Genomic DNA, 19,183 nt, shown 5'->3' on the forward strand with positions numbered 1-19,183 from the left:
CTTCACAAGGCAGCTGTACGTCAAGTGCGTAACATTTAACGTTAACTTTATATAACGTTAGTTTTGGCAGAGGGGCTAACATTAGCTTTGCTGGATGGACAGACTGCTTTTTACAAAGTGCCGCTGGTGTCGGACAACCAAATACACAATTTCAAAATGTTAAAACACGAAGAAACATGAGAAACAACACTATTAACTTGCGTTAACTGCTTTAAATTGCCAATTCAATTAAAACACAATCAGGTCACCTAACTTACCTGCCGACAAAATTTTCCAAGACCGAGCTTTTTCCAGCGCTCTGTCCACCAACCACAGCAATCTGGGGAAGGTCCAAATTGCAACTCTGGCCAATGGAGCTAAAAGCGTCTTGAAGCTTGTTGATCAGGGGAATCAGGTCCTCCATGCCCCGGTTCCCCATGACTTCTTTAGCTCGGAGAGCTCCTTCAACACAACGCGAACCAGAGTTCACCGCTAGCCGCGCTAACTAAGTTAGCTAATGTGACGTTAGCCTAGCAGGAAGGTGCTCTCCGGTTACGGAGGTGTAACGTTAAGAGTCCCACCGCTTCAAACAGCTCGAACTTTTAGTCTCTTCTTGGATAATTGAGCCGTTACCGGGATTGCAATTCACACGAATACAATTTCGTGCTCTTTTAAGCGCATTAACTAAACACCCGGTTAGTCGAAACGGACGGAAAACTCGCAAAACAAAACTTCCTCTACACAAACACCATCCGGTCTGGAGAGACGACATCCGATCAAACCCGGCGAGTGGAGGCCCGCCTCTTGTCTGGAAAACCAAGCAGTCAATTGGCAAATGTTGCCGTCACTCCATCAAGCTGACATTCGAATTGGATCGTATTAAAAGGCGTGTCCTTCACGTGCAACAAACTACTCATTTGCGATTGGTCAACGCGATTTGTCAGTTGAAGTCGCTGAAACGTCACAACGTCCCAATTCCAACATGGCTGCCATCACAGAGCGTGGAGCTGATGTAAATACTTCAGAAAACAGCATGTCTCTGAAGAAAACTCTGTCTGCTGCGTCTCCCCTCGCTCTGCGGGTAGTTGCCGAATGCAAAGTCACGAAAGCGAGAGCTTGCGATCTAATACTGCCACACTGTGCCGTCAGCACGCCGGTGTTCATGCCTGTCGGCACACAGGGGACCCTGAAAGGAATCACTGTGGATCAGCTGGAGGGTCTTGGCTGTCAGATTTGTCTCGGAAACACGTACCACCTGGGCATGAGACCGGTAAGCAAGACTACAACGGTAGCGCTAGAGGCTAGATCAATTCCACTTTTCTTCTCCTATCATGTTTTTCTAATCCAACTGTCTGCAGGGACCTGATCTGATCGAGAAAGCCAATGGTTTACATGGGTTCATGAACTGGAAGAGGAATCTCTTAACTGTGAGTGACCACATTTATAAAAGGGCAAAAAGATAGTTGATGAGCTCTGTGTGTAAATCTTATGGTTCACTTTTCTCTGCTCACAGGACAGCGGAGGGTTTCAGATGGTGTCTCTTGTTGAACTCTCAGAGGTCACGGAGGAAGGCGTCAAGTTCAAGTCCCCCTATGATGGCGAAGAGATCCTCTTAAGTCCCGAAAAGTCCATCAGCATACAGAACAGTCTGGGTCTGCAAGGAGCAAAACCATTTGAATCAATAAATAAATGAAAAATCAACGACTTGGACCCTCTTCTCAGTTTCCCATTTGCTAAAATACAGCCCTTCTAATTTTTTCTCCCAGGATCGGACATCATGATGCAGCTGGACGACGTGGTCAGCAGTACGGTGACAGGACCTCGGGTGGAGGAGGCCATGCACCGATCCATTCGCTGGCTTGACCGCTGCATTGCAGCCAATAAAAATCCAGACAAACAGAACCTTTTTGCCATCATCCAGGGAGGGCTGAATGCAGAGCTGCGCAAGGTCTGTCTAGAAGGTAAAGATAATTGCCTTTTACTACTTACGATTATCTTCCTAATTACACGTTAGCGCTTGTGTGCCAAGTCTAGTTATAAACTTGTCCTTTCTCAACAGTTTGACACTGATGATGAGGGTTCAAACTTGTGCTTCATTCATTTATTTTATTTTAAGAGAAGAGAACAACAAATTAGGGAATTACGAACCAACAAACATGGAAAACATAAAGGGGGCAAACAGTTGTATATGTCTATGTGTGTATGTAACCGTGGGGTTAAAATTGTTTCTGGGCAAAAATATATATATATTTTTTTTTTTAATTATGATGGTTAGTGTCATGTACGTAGTAAAAGATGACCAGATGGAGTGGTGTTCTGTTGTAAGTGACAGGTCAAGGTAGATTTCCTATTGAGATGTGATCCACACTCAAGTTTTTCCACTGTGCGATATGTGTATTTGTTTGTTTATTTTGCACAGGTTTATTGTTGTGCTTTAGATATCTTCTCCTATTCCTGCAGAAATGACTAAACGCGATGTCCCCGGTTTTGCCATTGGCGGCCTGAGTGGAGGAGAGGAGAAGAACGACTTCTGGCGGATGGTCACACTGAGCACCGACCACCTGCCGCGAGAAAAGCCTCGATACCTCATGGGTGTTGGGTACGTTTGCCTACTAGAGCATCATGTTACATTAATCGTTTCATTTTTATTCAGCTCACCTTTGCAACCTCTACCTTTGCTTTGTGTGCAACCAAAATCAGAATCAATTTACTTGCGTGTGCTGAAGAGCTCATTCTGTATCCTTAAAGTATCGTATGGTGTTTTTATTGGCTTTATGGTTGTCCAAGACAGTGAGTGTGTCTGATCCCCATAATCCGCAGGTATGCTGTGGATTTGGTGGTGTGTGTTGCTCTAGGGTGCGATATGTTCGACTGCGTGTTCCCCACACGCACTGCAGTAAGCAATCTTAACCTCACACACTGATAATCCCTTCATCAAATATAATTTAGAAGTTTTCATTCCATATCAAAGACCCGCTTCTGACGTCATGTTTCTTTGTTTTGCAGAGGTTTGGCTCCGCCTTGGTTCCTTGGGGATCTCTCCAGGTTAAACAGAAGCAGTACGCCAAAGACTTCCGGCCCATAGACCCAGAATGCCAGTGTCCCACATGCAAGAGGTAAGTCACAAACGAACTGAAGCTCAATCGTAGTGTGAGCCCAGGGGTTTGGCTCATGTGGTAAGTCGGGCCATTTTTCTATACTGCAACAGATATTTACATCTTTAAAATGTAAAAGAAACCCTATTTGACCTTTTTGTTCAAAAGACAATGACCACGTTGGCGCTATATCCTACATTTATCTGTGCATTTGTTTCTAATTCAAGTTGTACGTCTTTTCACAATGTGCATGCATGCATGCGTGTGTGTGTGTGTGTGTGTGTGTATGCATCCTCCAGCCCTACACAAAACCCCACAATACTGTAATCTCATCATTTGTAGGTAAAAGTTGCCCGTGTGACATTTCTTGTGACATTTTGTGTACTGATGTCTTCTGTTCCAGACACAGCCGGGCTTACCTCCATGCTCTGTTTAAGAGTGACACTGCAGCCATGCATCACATCACCATCCACAACATTGCCTACCAGGTCAGTGTTGGAAATGACAGCTAAACTACTTGCATGACTTAAGATGTAATAATGATTAACAGGCAACAAAACTCATTTACCATTTACAAGAAGCTATATCTGAAGTGTGTTTAATAGTTTTTTCATAATTCCTTGGCAAATCTGCAATCCTGCTACTAGGAGATATCATCCAGTCTCAAGTCTTAATCAACATCTTTATCAACTGTAGACATTGAGATGTGTGTGTGTGTGTGTGTGTGTGTGCTTGCAGCCAAATCTATGCTTTTGTCTTAGTATCAGCTTCATACAAACAAACGCCCCCAGTGAGAGTGATTGACAGAGGAACAAGGCATTGATCCCGGTGCCCGGGGAGTAATAGTTGCTATCTGACAAAATGCATGCGTATATATATATATATATATATATATTTATTTTTTTTACTTTTTTTTTTTACTTTTCTATATTCGAGCCAGCTTTAAAGTTGGCTTTTCCATGTTGGCTGGCCTTTTGTTGGGGTGCCACTTAACCGTGAAATAACACAAGAATTTGTTACCCTCAAATGCTGCCGCGGTAAAAGGTAACATGCAAACATTCTCGCTGCAGAACTGCGCTCTCTTAAGTCTCACAATCGCATGAATTTCTTTTGAATCATCCAACATTTCTTTCTTCAGCTCACACTGATGTGCTCCGTGAGACAGAGCATCGTGGACGGCTGCTTCCCTGAGTTCATACGGACTTTCATGAAGCGAATGTTCCCGTCTCGTGACCAGTACCCCGGCTGGGCTGTGGACGCTCTGGCCTCAGTCAACGTTACATTGGAATAGAACTTGGAAGTCAACCACCGGGCGTCACTGACTGAACGATTTTATATCTTTTAAATGTATTTTTTCTATGGTTGATATTCTATGGGGTTTTTTTTTTACCATGGTTATTCATATTTGTATATACATGTCTAGTTTTGTTAGCAGTGAGTAAAATATGATATAAAGGGATGCAGCCTGATTGCTCTTCTCATTCTCTGCAAATTGTCTTCAGTGCATATTGCGATGATGTAAGACTGAATGGGGTTTAAATGAGGTTTAAAACACATGAACTCTCTGAAATCTCCTCGGATATGCTCAGACACTTTTTGTTGTTACCATGGCTACAGAGCTAGGCCCACCCACTTAAAACAAAATGTTTTGCCTCTCCGTCAACCTGTTATTTAATTTTTTTGCCGGAGGCACGAGATGAATAAATGTTACTGTCTTCTGGTGTTTTAACCTACGGGTCAGTGACAACTAGTTGTCGGGTTAGTGTTTGAACCTATAAATGAATCCAGCTCTCTACAGAGTGTCCTCGTGGCATGATGACCACCAGAGGGCAAAACAGACAAAACCAGAGCAAAACAAAAATGAAATGCTGAGACATTTTCCTAACAGAGTTAAAAGGAGCTCACATGTCTCTCAGTAAAAATAACATGAAATAAATATGAGCTCAAATGTTGGAGTGGAACAAACATTCCTATCTAAAATATATTCACTACCGTAATGTAGAATATGAACTCATTCATTCTATTGTTCTGGATTTCTCATCGTTCAATGGACATTAAGCCGTGTTGACCCTCCGAGGGAAGGTTTTGTCTGCAGCTTACCGAGGTGCTGCGTTATAAAAGCTCAGTTGTGGGTAATCAATATTAATTGTCGGCAGTGGATTTGAATAACACCTGTTGTCTGTGGCATTGAGTCAACAGTCCGCTTAAGCACATTTGAATTTCATTATAGCTTTTGTTATGACAACAGCCTCTATGGGAGATTAAAACTGTAAAACTGTATCTAATGAGTGTCAGGCAATCTAATATGTCACACAACACGGCGGTAAACTATTTGTTGTTGGCAAATAACAGTAGTTCACAAGTGTTTGGTAATTGAATGAAATTAAAATTTTAGATCATACTCATTCAAATAAATCATAAGAATAATATTGCCATTTAATTTTCATGAGACAGGGGTGTATTCGGATATACTTTCTCATTAAACTACTCTACCTTAGAGAGCAACATCGTTTAGTTAACACGAAATGCATTCCATGCATCTATAGCCTTCTTCAACAAGACGAGTCAAACGTGCCTCCTCAATCAAAGCCATGGATGTATTCTTTTTCCTTCTTCTCGCGGAGTGTATGCATATGTTTTCTGTTACTGCTGCTGTTTTGCGACTCCCGGAATGAAAGTGGTCGCGGCAGAACAGTGTGGTCCCCAAGCGGCTGCTCACACACTCGCTGCCAGCGCGTCCATGCGGAGCTCACGCGGGGAGGACGCTGGCTCTGAGAGACAACCAGTTGCTCTCCAGCTGTCACTGTACGAGTGCGCACCGACCCTCTGCAGTCTGGACTTGTTGCCTCGGCGGGGGGAGGGGGGTGGTGGGGGGCGCAAGAAAAGTAGAGCTGTGTTGAGACGGGTGGCGACAAGAAGTTTTATTCATTTTTTTTCTTCAAAATCCTGTTTAGGAGTGAGGTCTAAAACGATGCCGTGAGGTGTATCGGTTCATTCGTTATTGATGTGCGGTTTGATTAGAAGAAGGAAGAGGAACGGAGTTGGTTTTGGAGGGGTGTGGAGGAGCGGTTTGCGGTGATATTTGTTTCTATTTCTGGGTTCTGAGGAGGAGGACCATGGTCGAACTGGAAAAGGAGGTGCTCCCGCTGCCGCCTCGGTACCGGTTCCGAGACCTGTTGCTCGGGGACTGGCAGACCGACGACCGGTAAGGATGCTTGCATGTAGTTTACGCACGGCGCGCGCTGAATCCGCTGCGCATCTGTACGCCACACGAGCATCACATCAAGAGCACATTTTCTTTTCTCATTCATTTGTTTCTGGGTTCTCGTTGATCCCGGAGCAATCATGTTTTGGAGTATTTCTACAACCAGGGGCTGTTGTTCTGAAAGCAACAGGTGTATTGTGCCCCTGTGTGCGTGGAAACGACTGTTGCTCCTGCTGTTAATTCTACATGATCCCACTCAAAGCTCATTTTAAAAGGAAAATACTCTGAGGAGGCAAGAGGCTGATTCAATCAGGTGTAATGTCATTTACTTGCACGTCATGCAGTGGCACATATCACGAGTGTATACATTGGAACACAAAAACAAGCTTTCATGGCACCAACAGAATGAGAATGAACAATAAGCAGGGCAGACCCATATGTTACCTTGTTCTTGCTCTTCTCCTGTCATTATTCGTGAAATTTGCAGGGAACCATCTGGCACCTGAATAGACGATTTCAAGTGGGTGGCCTTAGCTATTAACCTTTGATCCTTTTGCGGGGTAGGCGATTTGAAATGCTATATGATATGTATTCAATTTGCTCATTTGATTATGCCGTCTGATGGAAAACCTTTAACCTCCAATCCATGCTTAGGATCTCTTGTTGTTAGGTGGACATTGGGACCAAAACACTCGCTTATGGACTTGAGTGGGTGAAAAACTGCAGCACGCTAACTGTCAATAATGAACATCATAATATTGAAACCATCAAGGATTATCATTTTGTGTAATCAATATCTTTTGACTTTCTATGTCGCGGATCTCTTAAAGGTCATATTTTGTAAGGCTTTAGCCTGATCAGGCCTATCGAGGTTCAGTGAAAGCCGGGTTCCTGTTTTACAAAAACACTTTGTTACAGCTCAGGCTCCTCTTTGTGTTACAGAGGCAAAGAAAAGACGAAGCCTTTAATAGAAACACTGATGATGGATAATGTATTTGGGGAATTGTTGGAGCACTTTAAGGCCTCTACAAGGCACGGCGATTTAAATTAAACCTGAGTGGGCTGTGTATGTTACATATACTTTTGTCAAATGGCAAAGCTATAACCTGAAAGGACTCATCCTTTGTATTCATATTGTGTTTCTGTGTATATGTGTGTGTGTGTGTGTGTGTTTACAGCTAGATCTATGCTCGTGTCTGAGTATCAGCTTCATTCAAACAAACGCCCCCAGCGAGAGAGCCAGTGAGTGATTGACAGAGGAACGAGGTGTTGATCCCGGTGCCCGGGGAGTAATAGTTGCTATAAAATGCTCTGATTAGGAGGAAGTCCACAGTTGTTATTGACAGTGACTGGAATCTTAATTGGGTCTGAATCACAAGGAGTTGTTTTCTGCGGGCCCCAATGGGCGCGGCTGGGTGCACAGATCGCTCCTTAGTGTATCAACCAGCACACACACACACGCTGTGAAATGCAAACATGTGTTTGCATAACTCATCTCCTTGACAAATACATGGTTGCACTCTTGCTCTGGGGAAACACGCATTTGTGAGCCTTCTAATCCCTTATAGGTCGCTTCCATGCCGTCCTCCCCTCTCAGCTGGGTGTGTTATTGCGTCCCCTACCCTGCATTTTAGGTCTAATTGAAGTACCTCCACTACCATACCATTTCCCCCGTTCAAGAGCTCCTGTAGCTCGGTGGAATACTTTCAGTTGAGGCAATTGAGGAACTCTGAGGTGAGGCAATTCTTAGCTTGGACTAGATGAGACAATATTTAATAATGGAATGCACATGCACGTATCTCCTGTCCCCTGAGATGTATTGACTGTACACCTCCGTTGTTCTCCCTGACAGTCTTTCTTTATTTTGTGTTTGATTGAGAGGGAATGAGTGATAGTTTCCTTCCTGCCACTGTATTCATGAATATTATTACACTTTACTTTGATCACACAAAGATGCAAACATGTCGCACTTTGTCCCCGACAACCCTGCATTGGCTCCTTTTAAATTGTGTCAAATTACAATTACGTTAATGACAATGTACTCAGTGCACAGAAACAAGCCTTATCTCCTAGAAATAGGGCTCAGTTTGCTCACAACTGCCAATCATCCTCCTCCGTTTGGTTCCCAACCCTTAAACTCTTCAACAAGAGTGTGCCTGATAGAGTTAATGTGTCAAGATCAGAGACGGTAAAATCCTGTTTTTTACTCGTAAGTCCGCGATTCACATTTTGAGTCAGACGCTCGTTATTTGAGGAAATGCCAGATGACTAAACATTTAAATCTTTTGAAGGCTATAGTTCATATTCATATTTTGCCAGACAGTTTTTTTTTTGCCTAGAATGAACACGTACTACACTCTACTATACTGTACATACTATAAACACACATGTGACTGCCAGCAAAGCTTGTGTGCAGACTCTGAAATACAGTACGAGAGATTCCACACTGCTCCCAACGGAAACCTCCAGCGGGATCTTTCATCAGAGTCCAGGATTATGTTACAAACGACAGCCCCTTTTCATTAAAACCATATCTTATTGGTTAGTGCGCTCACGTCTTCTCTCGCTCAATCTCTGTCTTACTCTCTCCGCCATCCTTAATACCCAAGCTTCTTCTTTTGTCATTGTTTCAATGTGATCAGCCTTAACCTAGCAGGGCTGATGTGAAGCATGACGCGTGCACATTCTCAGTACCCAGAGCCGTTTTCACATTTTGTTGCCCATGGAATCTGAATCTGTCAAAGGTGTTGGAATCATGGATGTATTATGCATACGTGTCTGCAGGGCTGGCATGAAGGGAGGTTATTAACAATTTAGGTTATTAACAATTTTTATGAGATTCAGACTAAATGTCTGAATTGAAGTTAACGTAAAAAACACCCAGTTTGGAAATACTTTGGGAGGTGGGGGCGGGGGGGGGGAGGTGTCTCTCCATAGTTGGTTGGAAGCTAAAGTGAGCTTGACGATTGTTAGTCTGAAAACAACATCCTAATTAATGCTCGCATGAAACGGAAAGGTTGCCTGCAGGCCTCACCATCAAGGATGGGTGTGTCTTGAGGGGACAGTCGGAGGATGGACGGCTCATATGCAGTCTGAACGTGATCTGTCTGCCAAGAACACTGTGCACATGATGCAAGGTGAACACGAGCCGCCGCTCTCTGAGAGAGAAAGCTGTGCACGGGAAGTGTGACGATGAGAAATGACCTGGGCGCAGAATGGCGGGCGCCTCGGCTTGGTTGCGCAATCAAGAGTCCGGTCGTCGTTTTATTCTTGTGTTCTCTGTACTACGGCAGCCCCTGTGTCCCGTGGCTGTGTGCCCGTCATTTAAAACACGTATAAAAGATACAGACACGTATTGAATATGTAATTTTCACTGTTAGAACTTGGTTAGCAGCAGGCCGAGGACAAAGAGAGAACAGCGCGCCGTGTGTTCTTGGTTCTTTTATTTTTTAGAGGCTTTAAAATGGAAGATTTCCTTAACCAGCCGTCCGGTAAGACAAGCACTCGTGACAACTTAAGAGCCTTCGTGCCGTGGCTACTAACAGAGCTTTGGGGGCCGACTAGCATGAGTCTGAGCCCTTCAGTGTTGATGGAAGGACTCGTAGCATCAGAAGGGGGGGGGGGCTCTGTGCCAGGCTGCTGTGGGGACATCGCGCACTCGGTTGTCCCCTCGGGACAGCTCCCCTGTTCCCAAACTGTGTTAGCTTAATATACACCAGTGGACTTTCAAACCCAAGCAGCCCTAGAGACACTAGAGATGATTCCTCTCATGTTTCTCGCACTCCTTCCTCCAAGAGTTGGTTTGAAGGCGATTTTGAAACAGATCGGTATCTAACGATGATTTGATCAAACGTTAAACGCCCGCTCACATCCGAGCCTAACGCAATCTGAAGGGATAGAATGTCATTGGATTGCTTGTAATGGAGTTGTGCAACACTTTCAGGACCGTATTATGTTTCACGATAGAGAAATCATTGCTGCCTCTTTTTCAACTCATGCACCCTAATAGGGGCCATACTGTGAATGCAACACGTGACGCCTCCGTTGCGCTCTGTTCATCCTCCAGGGTCATCAAAGGAATTAATAACTAATATATAGTGAATGATCATATGACGGGAAGATGAAGCAAGGGTGGTGGATGTGGGGGAGCAGGGGAAGGAATTACTGCAGCGCTCCCACTGATGATGTATGGAGCGTTTGAGTAAAGCCTGCAGTGCACGCTTACTTACTGTCAATACACTGCGAGATGCATTATACATTGATTGTGAATGATGGCCGATGTTTTCTCTCCCCTGGCTTGTGGGTGAGAGGGAGTGAATGTTGGAGCCCGGGACGTAAGTACTCATAGATCATTAATAGATAAATCGGTCACAACACAGACTGCTTGACTTGCTCCCTTTGTTATATGAAGAGGAGAGACAGTGGCTTTTTAAAGGTCTCAGTCACCATTAAGTTATTCTGAATGTGTTGAAATGAATTACGTGGCTATTAAAGAAAGCAGTTCAGGCGGCATTAACTTGTGAGTAGTCAATGTTAAAGATGTGCCATTTAAAACAAGAAATTATCCTTTTTAGGCAGGGGATGTGAACACATATTCTTGTTTTTAGTTCCGTTTCCTCCTTAATCTCCATCAGTACAGTCTACTGTGTGCGCTGGTTGTGTATTTATGTCAGAGACAAGCTGTCCCCGTCAACCCTAAGTAGGATGAAGTCTCTTTTCATTTCTACTGAACTCATTTTGTGTCTTTTTGTCCTTTTTCCACACTTTGCTCTTTTACCTGTCCCTGTTTTATCGAAGGATCCAGTAAACACCCCACGTACATTAATCCAGGCACTCGTTTTGCAATGAATGATTTTTTTTTTTGAACATGTATAAAATAAATGTATGTTACTATTTGTACATACTCTTCTCATTTTTTTTTAAAAAAAGAAAAGAAAAAAGAGCAGAATAACAAAGAGCCAGGACACAACAACACACCATACATTGTCCGAAAAAAAGGAAAAGTGAAGGAAGTGAAAAAGGAAGTGGAATTTTTTTTTGCAGTATTTTAACGTTGAAAAACATTCAGTTACATAATTTCAATGCATAAATATTCAGTGCTAGAAATTCAATCGCGTTGTGATGAGCCGATGCTGTACTGTGTCCTGTGCATATGTAGACTCTTTCAATGTGTCATTAGATGGCCAGTACTGTGTCATTATGGAGCGCAGGCATGGGTGGAAGCAGCAGGAGAACAAGGTTCAGCTCCCTGCTCTCAGAGATCCTCCTCCGCATGTCCCCCTCTGTCTTTCTATCCGTCTGTGTCTGTTTATCTCTCTTGCTCCCTCACTCTCTCCCTCACTCTCTCCCTCACTCTCTCTCTCTCTCTCCCTCTCTCTCCCTCACTCTCCCTCACTCTCTCCCTTTGTCAAATACAAATTCGGTCCTTTGGCTCAGACACAAAATGTTATGCCGCTTTAGTCATGCCATCTTGTTTCCAGCTGTTAAAGCTGCATTCTTGCTTTATTAAAGCCCATGAGACGATCATATCTGCCTGAATAAAAAATAATTAGTTTCATGAATATATTTTTATTGAGGAGAAAAAAGTGCGGGGGACCTTTATTTGGGGGTCTTGCTCTCATGATACAACATGTTTGTTTGCACATATAAATATATTTTTTCTGCCTGACCATATAGTGAAGCAGTTTTATCGGTTATTTAATTTTTTTTTTCTGTGCTTTATAAAAGGCCTCGGGGGGCTGGAATGTAGCTGTTGCTCAAAGGTGCCATTCTGATGTGCTCGTACATCTTTTGAGTTTTGAAATAATTCTCTTTATTAGTTTTTAATGTGTTTTTCTCCCCCATCCTCCCCCTAGATTAAAAACTTCAGCTCTCAATCCATCCCACAGCTTTATGGGGCTATATTTCCACTTTACTCTCCGTTCTCTGTTGTACATTCAAGTGGATTCAAGTGGAACATTCAAAGAGAAACGCATCAAGGGCAAAATGACCTCTGAAATCATCCAGTTCTCCTGGGAAGTTATGACAGCTTCTTTTCACATGGTTAGAGGACTATTTTGATGAATGAAAAAATGCACAGATGTTTGATTTAACTCCCCTTAAGGAAATAAGAAACTGGCAATAAGAAACTGGAGATTTTTTTTGCAAAAAATAGGACAACAGTGTCACGGCCGTGCGTGGAGGGCCCATGCACGATGCATTTGGTCGCAAAGAGGAAATTAGCTAAAGATTGGCAAGGATCAAGGTTTCTAATTTCTAATTATAATTTTGAATGTGTACTAGAACACAGGATGGATTCAGTTCATTATAAATAGTAATTCAATCATCTTCGTTGGATTAAACCACGTTTTATTTAATTATTTTCTGAATTATTGTGCACAATAAATAGTGTATATGTACACCATGAAAACAGAAAAAAAAAGTTTTTAGTGTGATTGTGTGTGTTGTAGTCCACTATTTCCCCTGGTTTTGGTCTGGTATTGTATACTTTGGCTTTGAGATTATGAATGGGATCTATAAAAAAAAGCTCCATTTGGACAGTTTACAGGCTTTATCGTTATTTTATCTAGCAACTGACAATGTCTTATGATGGATTGGCTTATTACAAGCCCCCCCCCCACACACACACACACACACACACACACACACACACACACACACAGTGCAGGGTCCCCCATCGCTATGGCAAAGAAGTTACAATAACACCGCTGAGCTTTCGCGAGCCTGGAGAGCGTATCTGCATGTTCTTCTTCTGTTTTCCATCATGCGTTAAAAAGGCGTATTGTCGGCAGGCTGCTCAAAGCGAAGGGGGCCATCAACAAGTTGGGGCGGTCTATCGGCTCAGATGGCTGAACACACTTCACAAGTATGTGTTTGCTCACATCTGCTCATGTGAGAGAGAGAGAGAGAGAGAGAGAGAGAGGGGAAAATCCGAAAACGAATCCTGCGTTGCCCTAGAAACAGGGATGAAAATCCTCCTCCCTCCACCTTCCTCCCTCCCTTCCCAGCGTTGGTTTTGGTCTGTAAATGTGTCTAACCATGTGTGGTGCTAGCGTCACTCTGGATCCCCGGGAAGACCCCCCCCCCTCCCCGCCGCCTCCCCTCTCTCCCACCTTCCCAACACTTCGTCTTCCCGCGGACTCGAATGGACTGCGGTTGTCTCGCCTTGTCTTTCATCTGCCTGGTGCGTCGCGAGGGGACCACCAGCGAGGCCGGCCCCCGTTTCATCCTCGACCCGAATCCTCCCACTCTCTCCTTCATAGGATGAAAGGAGAGCTCCTGAGACCTCTACCCTGAGGTGGGAGGGGAGGGGGGATGGGGGGTGGGGGGGTCAGACAGGAAACACAGTCCCCGGCAGTCCGTCTGGTTGTGTGCCGGTACACACGTAACAGTGTCTCTCTGTTGTTTGAATCATTTCCAACCAAAAGCGTCCATGTCTGATGGCCATGTGAGTGGTCTAATAATCCCAAGCACTTTGCACTTTATATTTTTCGCCTGTGTGGGTGTGTGTCCCTCGAACAGGAGGGTGCCAGGATGGAGAGGGGGGAAAAGAACAGGAATTATGGCAATGTTCAGCAGAAACGTCAGAATGAAGTAATTTGTAATTTGTTGCTCTATATTTAATCAGTGGAGGTAACGAGACTGACCGCAGCCGTCTGGGTTTATGGGCCGGCGGACCAGAAGGAACAGCATTTCCTCCAAAATCTATTAGTTTTATTGTAGCCAGACAGTGTCTCATCTCCTTGCTGTTGAAATAATTGTTATCCGCTCTCAAATCTGCTCCATTTTACACGCAAATTTCTCCATCCTTTATTCTATTCTTTATTTTATTTTTCTCCCAGCCCTACACTCAATTCTTTTAATCCGGTTTTCTGACTAGACTGCACAAAAGTGGTAAATTCCTTTCTTTGTTTCTGCCCATCTCTACATCCGTCTCTTAGGGTGCAAGTGGAGTTCTATGTGAATGAGAACACTTTCAAGGAGCGCCTCAAGCTGTTCTTCATCAAAAACCAAAGATCCAGTGAGTTGTGTTTTCTTTGGGATCCCATGTTCTTTCATTTTGATTAAGGGGTTAAATTGCTGCTGAAATGACATACTTTATCATTGTTATTGAGAGTGTGGAGAGACACAATATGAACTTTCAACAGACATGATACAAAACTATCTACATTTCATTTTCAAGCATAGCTGTAAATGGTTCATCAAAAATATGTGATGAATTCTGTATTGATGAATGGATCTGAGGCACTTGTGGTAATGATAAATGTTTAGTTGCCGTTGCTTCCTCAGAGCTCCTTTTTGTTTGTGTTATCATCAATCAATCAATACTTATATTAGGTATATAGAAAAAATACTTATAAAGAGCTTTATGAAGATCCATATTCTTATACTATGCATGGAAAAAACTCTGCAACTGTAGTATCGCATTGAAGTCATAAATGTTTATTTAAATGTGTACAAGCTGATATACACTAATGTGGAACTAATGTCCTCTTTTCTTCCATTTCAGGTCTGCGAGTGCGAATGTTTAACTTCTCTCTGAAAGTGCTGAGCTGCCTCCTCTACATTGTCAGAGTCCTGTTGGACAACCCGCAAGACACAAGACAGGACTGGTGAGAGAAATGGTGATAACGCACTGGCTTAATGAGGTGAAACGTGTCTCTGTGATTGTGGAGGCCTGATAGCTGGAGGAGGTCAACAGATGAGATAACGGTGTGTGTAGTGTCCTTCAAAAGGATTCTACGTGAGACGATGGCGGGAGAGGAGGGGGGGGGGGGTGGTGAAGGTGCAATCAGGAGAGTGAACTCACGTTTGCACCGCGCCGATGGTCCAGTTTTGGTCCCTGGACAGTCATTTGCTTTTCTGTCCTGCAGCGTGAGCGGGCTAAACTGCAGCAAACAGAACACGTCGTCCCATCCCTGGAGTGAATTTGACTGGTAAGCATGCAAGCCCCTAATTGGGAGCAATGGCTTCGACCTGCAGACAATGATCATGAAACCACACACCCCGGAGGGCTTCGATCAATGCAAACTCACAACAGTGATATCGAGCATTACACATCCACATTCGTTCGTCACAATCCAACTATATGGATTACCTTTCAACATAATGTGTATGTAGTGCCTGTGCAGCCTAATCAACTGTGATAGTGAAAATAAAGCACGTAATATACAGCAAAAGAAAGAGGCAGAGAAAGCAGGAAGTGCGCATGGACCCAAGGCTTTTCCATGTCTGCTGCTCAGGGACCTATTGATCTAATTGGTGGCTGGTGACACTGGCTAAGCTCTGGCTCCAAATGAATAAGGAGCCTGACAGGGTGAGCTCAGGAAAGGGATAGGCCGCCTCCTGCTCCGGGCAGCAGACGCCAGGAGCAAATCAGAGCGCGTGCACGCAAGCAGCCACGATCAAGCCAGTGTGTCTTTGGGGAGAAAAGGGCCGTTCTCTCACAGTGAGGCTGTAAATTTACACCCGACTGTGTGAATATTACTTTTCTCCGACAATATGAGCACATACGCCCCGCTGTTGGTGGCCTCTGCCAATTTTTTTTTTTTTAAATATATTTTGTACTTTTTGTTCTCTATTCTTTCCTCTTCTTCTGCTCTGCAGGAAACTGATCATCTGGGTGGAAAGGCCTCTGCCTCTGTGGGCACTGCAGGTCAGATCACTCGATAGATCACGTGCATGTCCGTGCACAAACACTCATTTACGCATTCCAGTTCGTTGGTGGATTTACATACTTACACACATGAAATCAGATCACCTGACCCGCGTTGACAACTGCAGCGTGATTACACACACGCGCACAAATGTATGTACACAACCAGACACCAGACCGTCTCTTGCTTCACTTTAATGTGTTCACTGTGAAGCTCAATCATCAGCGCGCCTACTGATTCCGCCCACATCTCCTCTTCCATCTATTCAACTCCTAATTTCTCTCCGCTCTGGTCTCTCTCCTCCCTAAGTCTGCATCTCTCCATTGCACCCTTAACTCCCTTGCTCTTTTTTTTGCAGGTGCTCGTGGCTTTCATCAGCTTTTCAGAAACCATGTTGCTCGTGTATCTCAGCTACAAGGTGAGTAACTCGTGCCCACCCCCCCTCAAACAGCCAATCATCAGCCTTTTATGACGTCTGCGTATCTGATGTCTACATGTTTGGCAGGAGTGGGTGTTCATGCATGCAGGCAAAGTGCTTGAGGTTAGAGTTTGTCCACTTTCTGCTCCTTTGTGTGTTCCCTATGCTAAACAGGAGGTTTTCTTTCTCCACTGATGCTCCTCCTTTGCTCCTGCTTTTGGAAAGCCACTCAGCGGGTCTTGGGTCTTCCTTATGTGTTATCCTGTTATCAGCACATCAGAGAGACCTTTCAATGCTGTAGCAGGGGGCTGATCCGTCAACGGGTTTCCCCGTCTTTTGATGTACCCGATACTGTAAGCCTGTAAAGGGCTCACTCTGCAGATTACTCTGGAGGCTGCAGGCCTTAACATTTAGAGGTCACTGGTTCCTGCGGGCCATCCCCACGCCCTCACAACAGCCATATGCATGTGGCAGACACTTAAAAAATGGCCGACATTTTAATGAAACGGCGAAGCTTAGAGGAAACTGAGTAATGCTGCTTTTTCACTGGGGAGATGTGTAACTGCACACGCACCCCGACAAATTGTACGATGATAAAGCCGGTCAAATTGTTCCCCTCCACGCAATCAGGGCCATTATGTGGTAATTCACAAAGGTCGCCATGACAATGGAGTTTTCCTGACCGGCCGTGTTTGCTTTACGTTACCAGGGCAACGTTTGGGAGCAGGTCTTACGGGTCCCCTTCATTCTGGAGATGATCAGCGCCATTCCCTTCATGATCACTGTGAGTGAGAGCCCTGCCAGCACTCAAGCATCGCAGAACACACGGCACATGTTTCAACACCTGCAACAGTTCTGCACAACGGAAATCACCACAGTTGGCGCTCTCACACAACCCCCGTTCCTTGAGAAGGATCCTGTGATTTTGGAAAACACGTGAAAAAAAACGTAATGAGACAGACGCTTTTTTTCCCTCTGCAGGTCATTTTGCCCTCCTTCAGAAATCTCTTCATCCCTGTATTTCTCAACTGCTGGCTGGCTAAACACGCTTTGGAGAACATGATAGTGAGTGAAGCACTATCTCCCTATCCACATTATTCATTGCTCTTATCTCAACGTTGCTGTCACGCTGTTCTGTTGGCATGCGATTGCTCCTCTCTGTCTGTGCCATTTCAGCTCACCAGCTCTTTCTGCCATGAAGGTAAATGAGTCACAAAACATTTACACTTTGTATTTACGTTTTTCGCATCCTCTCCCTCCATCTGTGCCATGAGATCCAAGCTCGCTTCACAATTGTTTCATAAGCCGTCACCCACTGCCATATATTCCTACTCTGCCATCTTTCCCACCGTGCATCTTCTGCCTTTCATCCTCATTTCACACTCGACAATGCAGCATTTAGGCTGGTTTCCATACATTTCCTCACATCTGTGTGTCTTCCTGCAGAATGATCTCCACAGGGCAATCCAGCGGACGCACTCAGCCATGTTTAACCAGGTGGTGATACTCATCAGCACGCTGGTCTGCCTCATGTTTACGTGGTGGGTACCCTCGCTGCTGGCACTGGACTAAAGGACGGGCAACCGGACATAAAAGGGGGGTTGGACAGGAAGTGAAATGTGTCTCAGCTGTAGACAGGGAGAGGACAAGGAGCACAAAGAGGGGGAGGTGGACAAGGGGAGCGAAGCAATAGCCTGATACCCGTTGAATATGATGTGAAGGGATACAAATGGCAGCTCCAGAAGCTAAAAGAGAGGGAATCGGTAACTTAGATAGTGTTCTGAAATGACAGCTGGCGATCGCTCAAGTGCAGTGGAGGATGTGTCAGCTTGTATAAATGTGGTGTGAAAAGCCAGAGCTAATCTAGAAGATCCTCCACAACACCATTTTAGCTCTCTGACCATTTCCTTGTAGACATAGACCTGTTTACTCGTCTATCCCTTAAAAAAAAACACAATGAGTCCCTCAGCATGTGAATTCTTATGCGATGTTCTCATAGTCTTCATCTTTCCCACCCCGCCAACCTCCATCAGCATCTGCGGTATCCAACACCTGGAACGGGCGGGAAACAACCTGACCCTGTTTGACTCGCTCTACTTCTGTGTGGTCACTTTCTCCACGGTGGGCTTTGGAGACGTTACCCCCCAAATCTGGCCCTCGCAACTACTCGTGGTCATCATGATCTTCGTGGCGCTCATCGTGCTTCCCATCCAGGTAACAAAAGACGACGGTTGCAGGCGGGTGATGAAAAACAAAACGTGACCAGTAGCATAGTTTGAAAGATATAACTATAAAATACCAAACGTAGATGGAATTTTTATCACAGAGATATCTGCAATACAGCCATGAAAATGCCCAGGCGTGTTGTTAAACATCCAAAGGAGGGTTGGGCATGAAGCCGGGTGTTGAAAGAGCTCCTGGGCCAGAGGAAGGAGGGCAGGAATCAGTGAAGGAGCCATTGGCGTTTCGGCACTGGCCCGATTTGCTGTCCTACACGTGGTAGCTTTGCAAGCCGCAAAAGTCCTTATGGTTTGTCTTTGGTAATCTCGATACAGTAAAGATATTTCTGTTGATGGTTCTTGAATTTCCTCTTCTGCGCAATAATGTGATGAGTCATTGCGTCCCACGTAGATTTACAGCAGCTATCTTTACTCCGAGAACAGCTTGAGTGTCTTCTTTACTCCCCAAATCCCTCTCCTGTCATTTAGCTGCTTCACAGAAGGAACTTTATGTTAGAGAGCCACACAAGACGATTACACACAGATGCACACACACACACACACTTGAATGCACGTATGCTATTTCTGCAGGGACTGATAAAAGCACCTTG

The 19,183-nt window shown here is 44.5% G+C and overlaps 3 protein-coding genes across 7 annotated transcripts in view; 2 read left to right on the forward strand and 1 right to left on the reverse strand.

Annotated features, from left to right (window-relative positions):
• The window catches only part of dnm2a (dynamin 2a), a 28,258-nt gene extending 27,530 nt beyond the window's left edge, over positions 1-728 (reverse strand). For 4 of the 5 annotated variants that reach the window (XM_037477606.2, XM_037477604.2, XM_037477600.2 and 1 more), the window contains exon 1: positions 258-727. In XM_037477606.2, the coding sequence (XP_037333503.1) occupies positions 258-418 (161 nt within the window). In that variant the 5' untranslated portion in view covers positions 419-727. Of the gene's footprint in view, positions 1-257 lie in introns of all 5 variants that reach the window. The other variant, XM_037477605.2, reaches the window with a different exon arrangement.
• A 102-nt stretch (positions 729-830) lies between these two features.
• Positions 831-5,382, forward strand: qtrt1 (queuine tRNA-ribosyltransferase 1). The gene is made up of 9 exons (XM_037477607.2): positions 831-1,249; positions 1,338-1,406; positions 1,493-1,631; positions 1,746-1,940; positions 2,440-2,578; positions 2,800-2,875; positions 2,986-3,095; positions 3,478-3,562; positions 4,213-5,382. Exons 1-9 carry the CDS (start codon positions 962-964, stop codon positions 4,363-4,365), a joined length of 1,254 nt encoding a protein of 417 aa, XP_037333504.2. The 5' UTR covers positions 831-961; the 3' UTR covers positions 4,366-5,382.
• A 328-nt stretch (positions 5,383-5,710) lies between these two features.
• kcnt2b (potassium sodium-activated channel subfamily T member 2b) overlaps positions 5,711-19,183 on the forward strand; it is a 28,180-nt gene continuing 14,707 nt past the window's right edge. Inside the window, exons 1-10 of the mRNA XM_037476886.2 lie at positions 5,711-6,279; positions 14,220-14,299; positions 14,789-14,891; positions 15,153-15,215; positions 15,886-15,934; positions 16,294-16,353; positions 17,063-17,137; positions 17,335-17,418; positions 17,800-17,894; positions 18,387-18,567. Coding sequence (XP_037332783.2) covers positions 6,191-6,279; positions 14,220-14,299; positions 14,789-14,891; positions 15,153-15,215; positions 15,886-15,934; positions 16,294-16,353; positions 17,063-17,137; positions 17,335-17,418; positions 17,800-17,894; positions 18,387-18,567 — 879 coding nt within the window. The 5' untranslated portion in view covers positions 5,711-6,190. The remainder of the gene's footprint in view (positions 6,280-14,219; positions 14,300-14,788; positions 14,892-15,152; positions 15,216-15,885; positions 15,935-16,293; positions 16,354-17,062; positions 17,138-17,334; positions 17,419-17,799; positions 17,895-18,386; positions 18,568-19,183) is intronic.

This window comes from Pungitius pungitius, chromosome 12 (assembly GCF_949316345.1).
Source record: "Pungitius pungitius chromosome 12, fPunPun2.1, whole genome shotgun sequence".
Classification (NCBI taxonomy): Eukaryota; Metazoa; Chordata; class Actinopteri; order Perciformes; family Gasterosteidae; genus Pungitius; species Pungitius pungitius.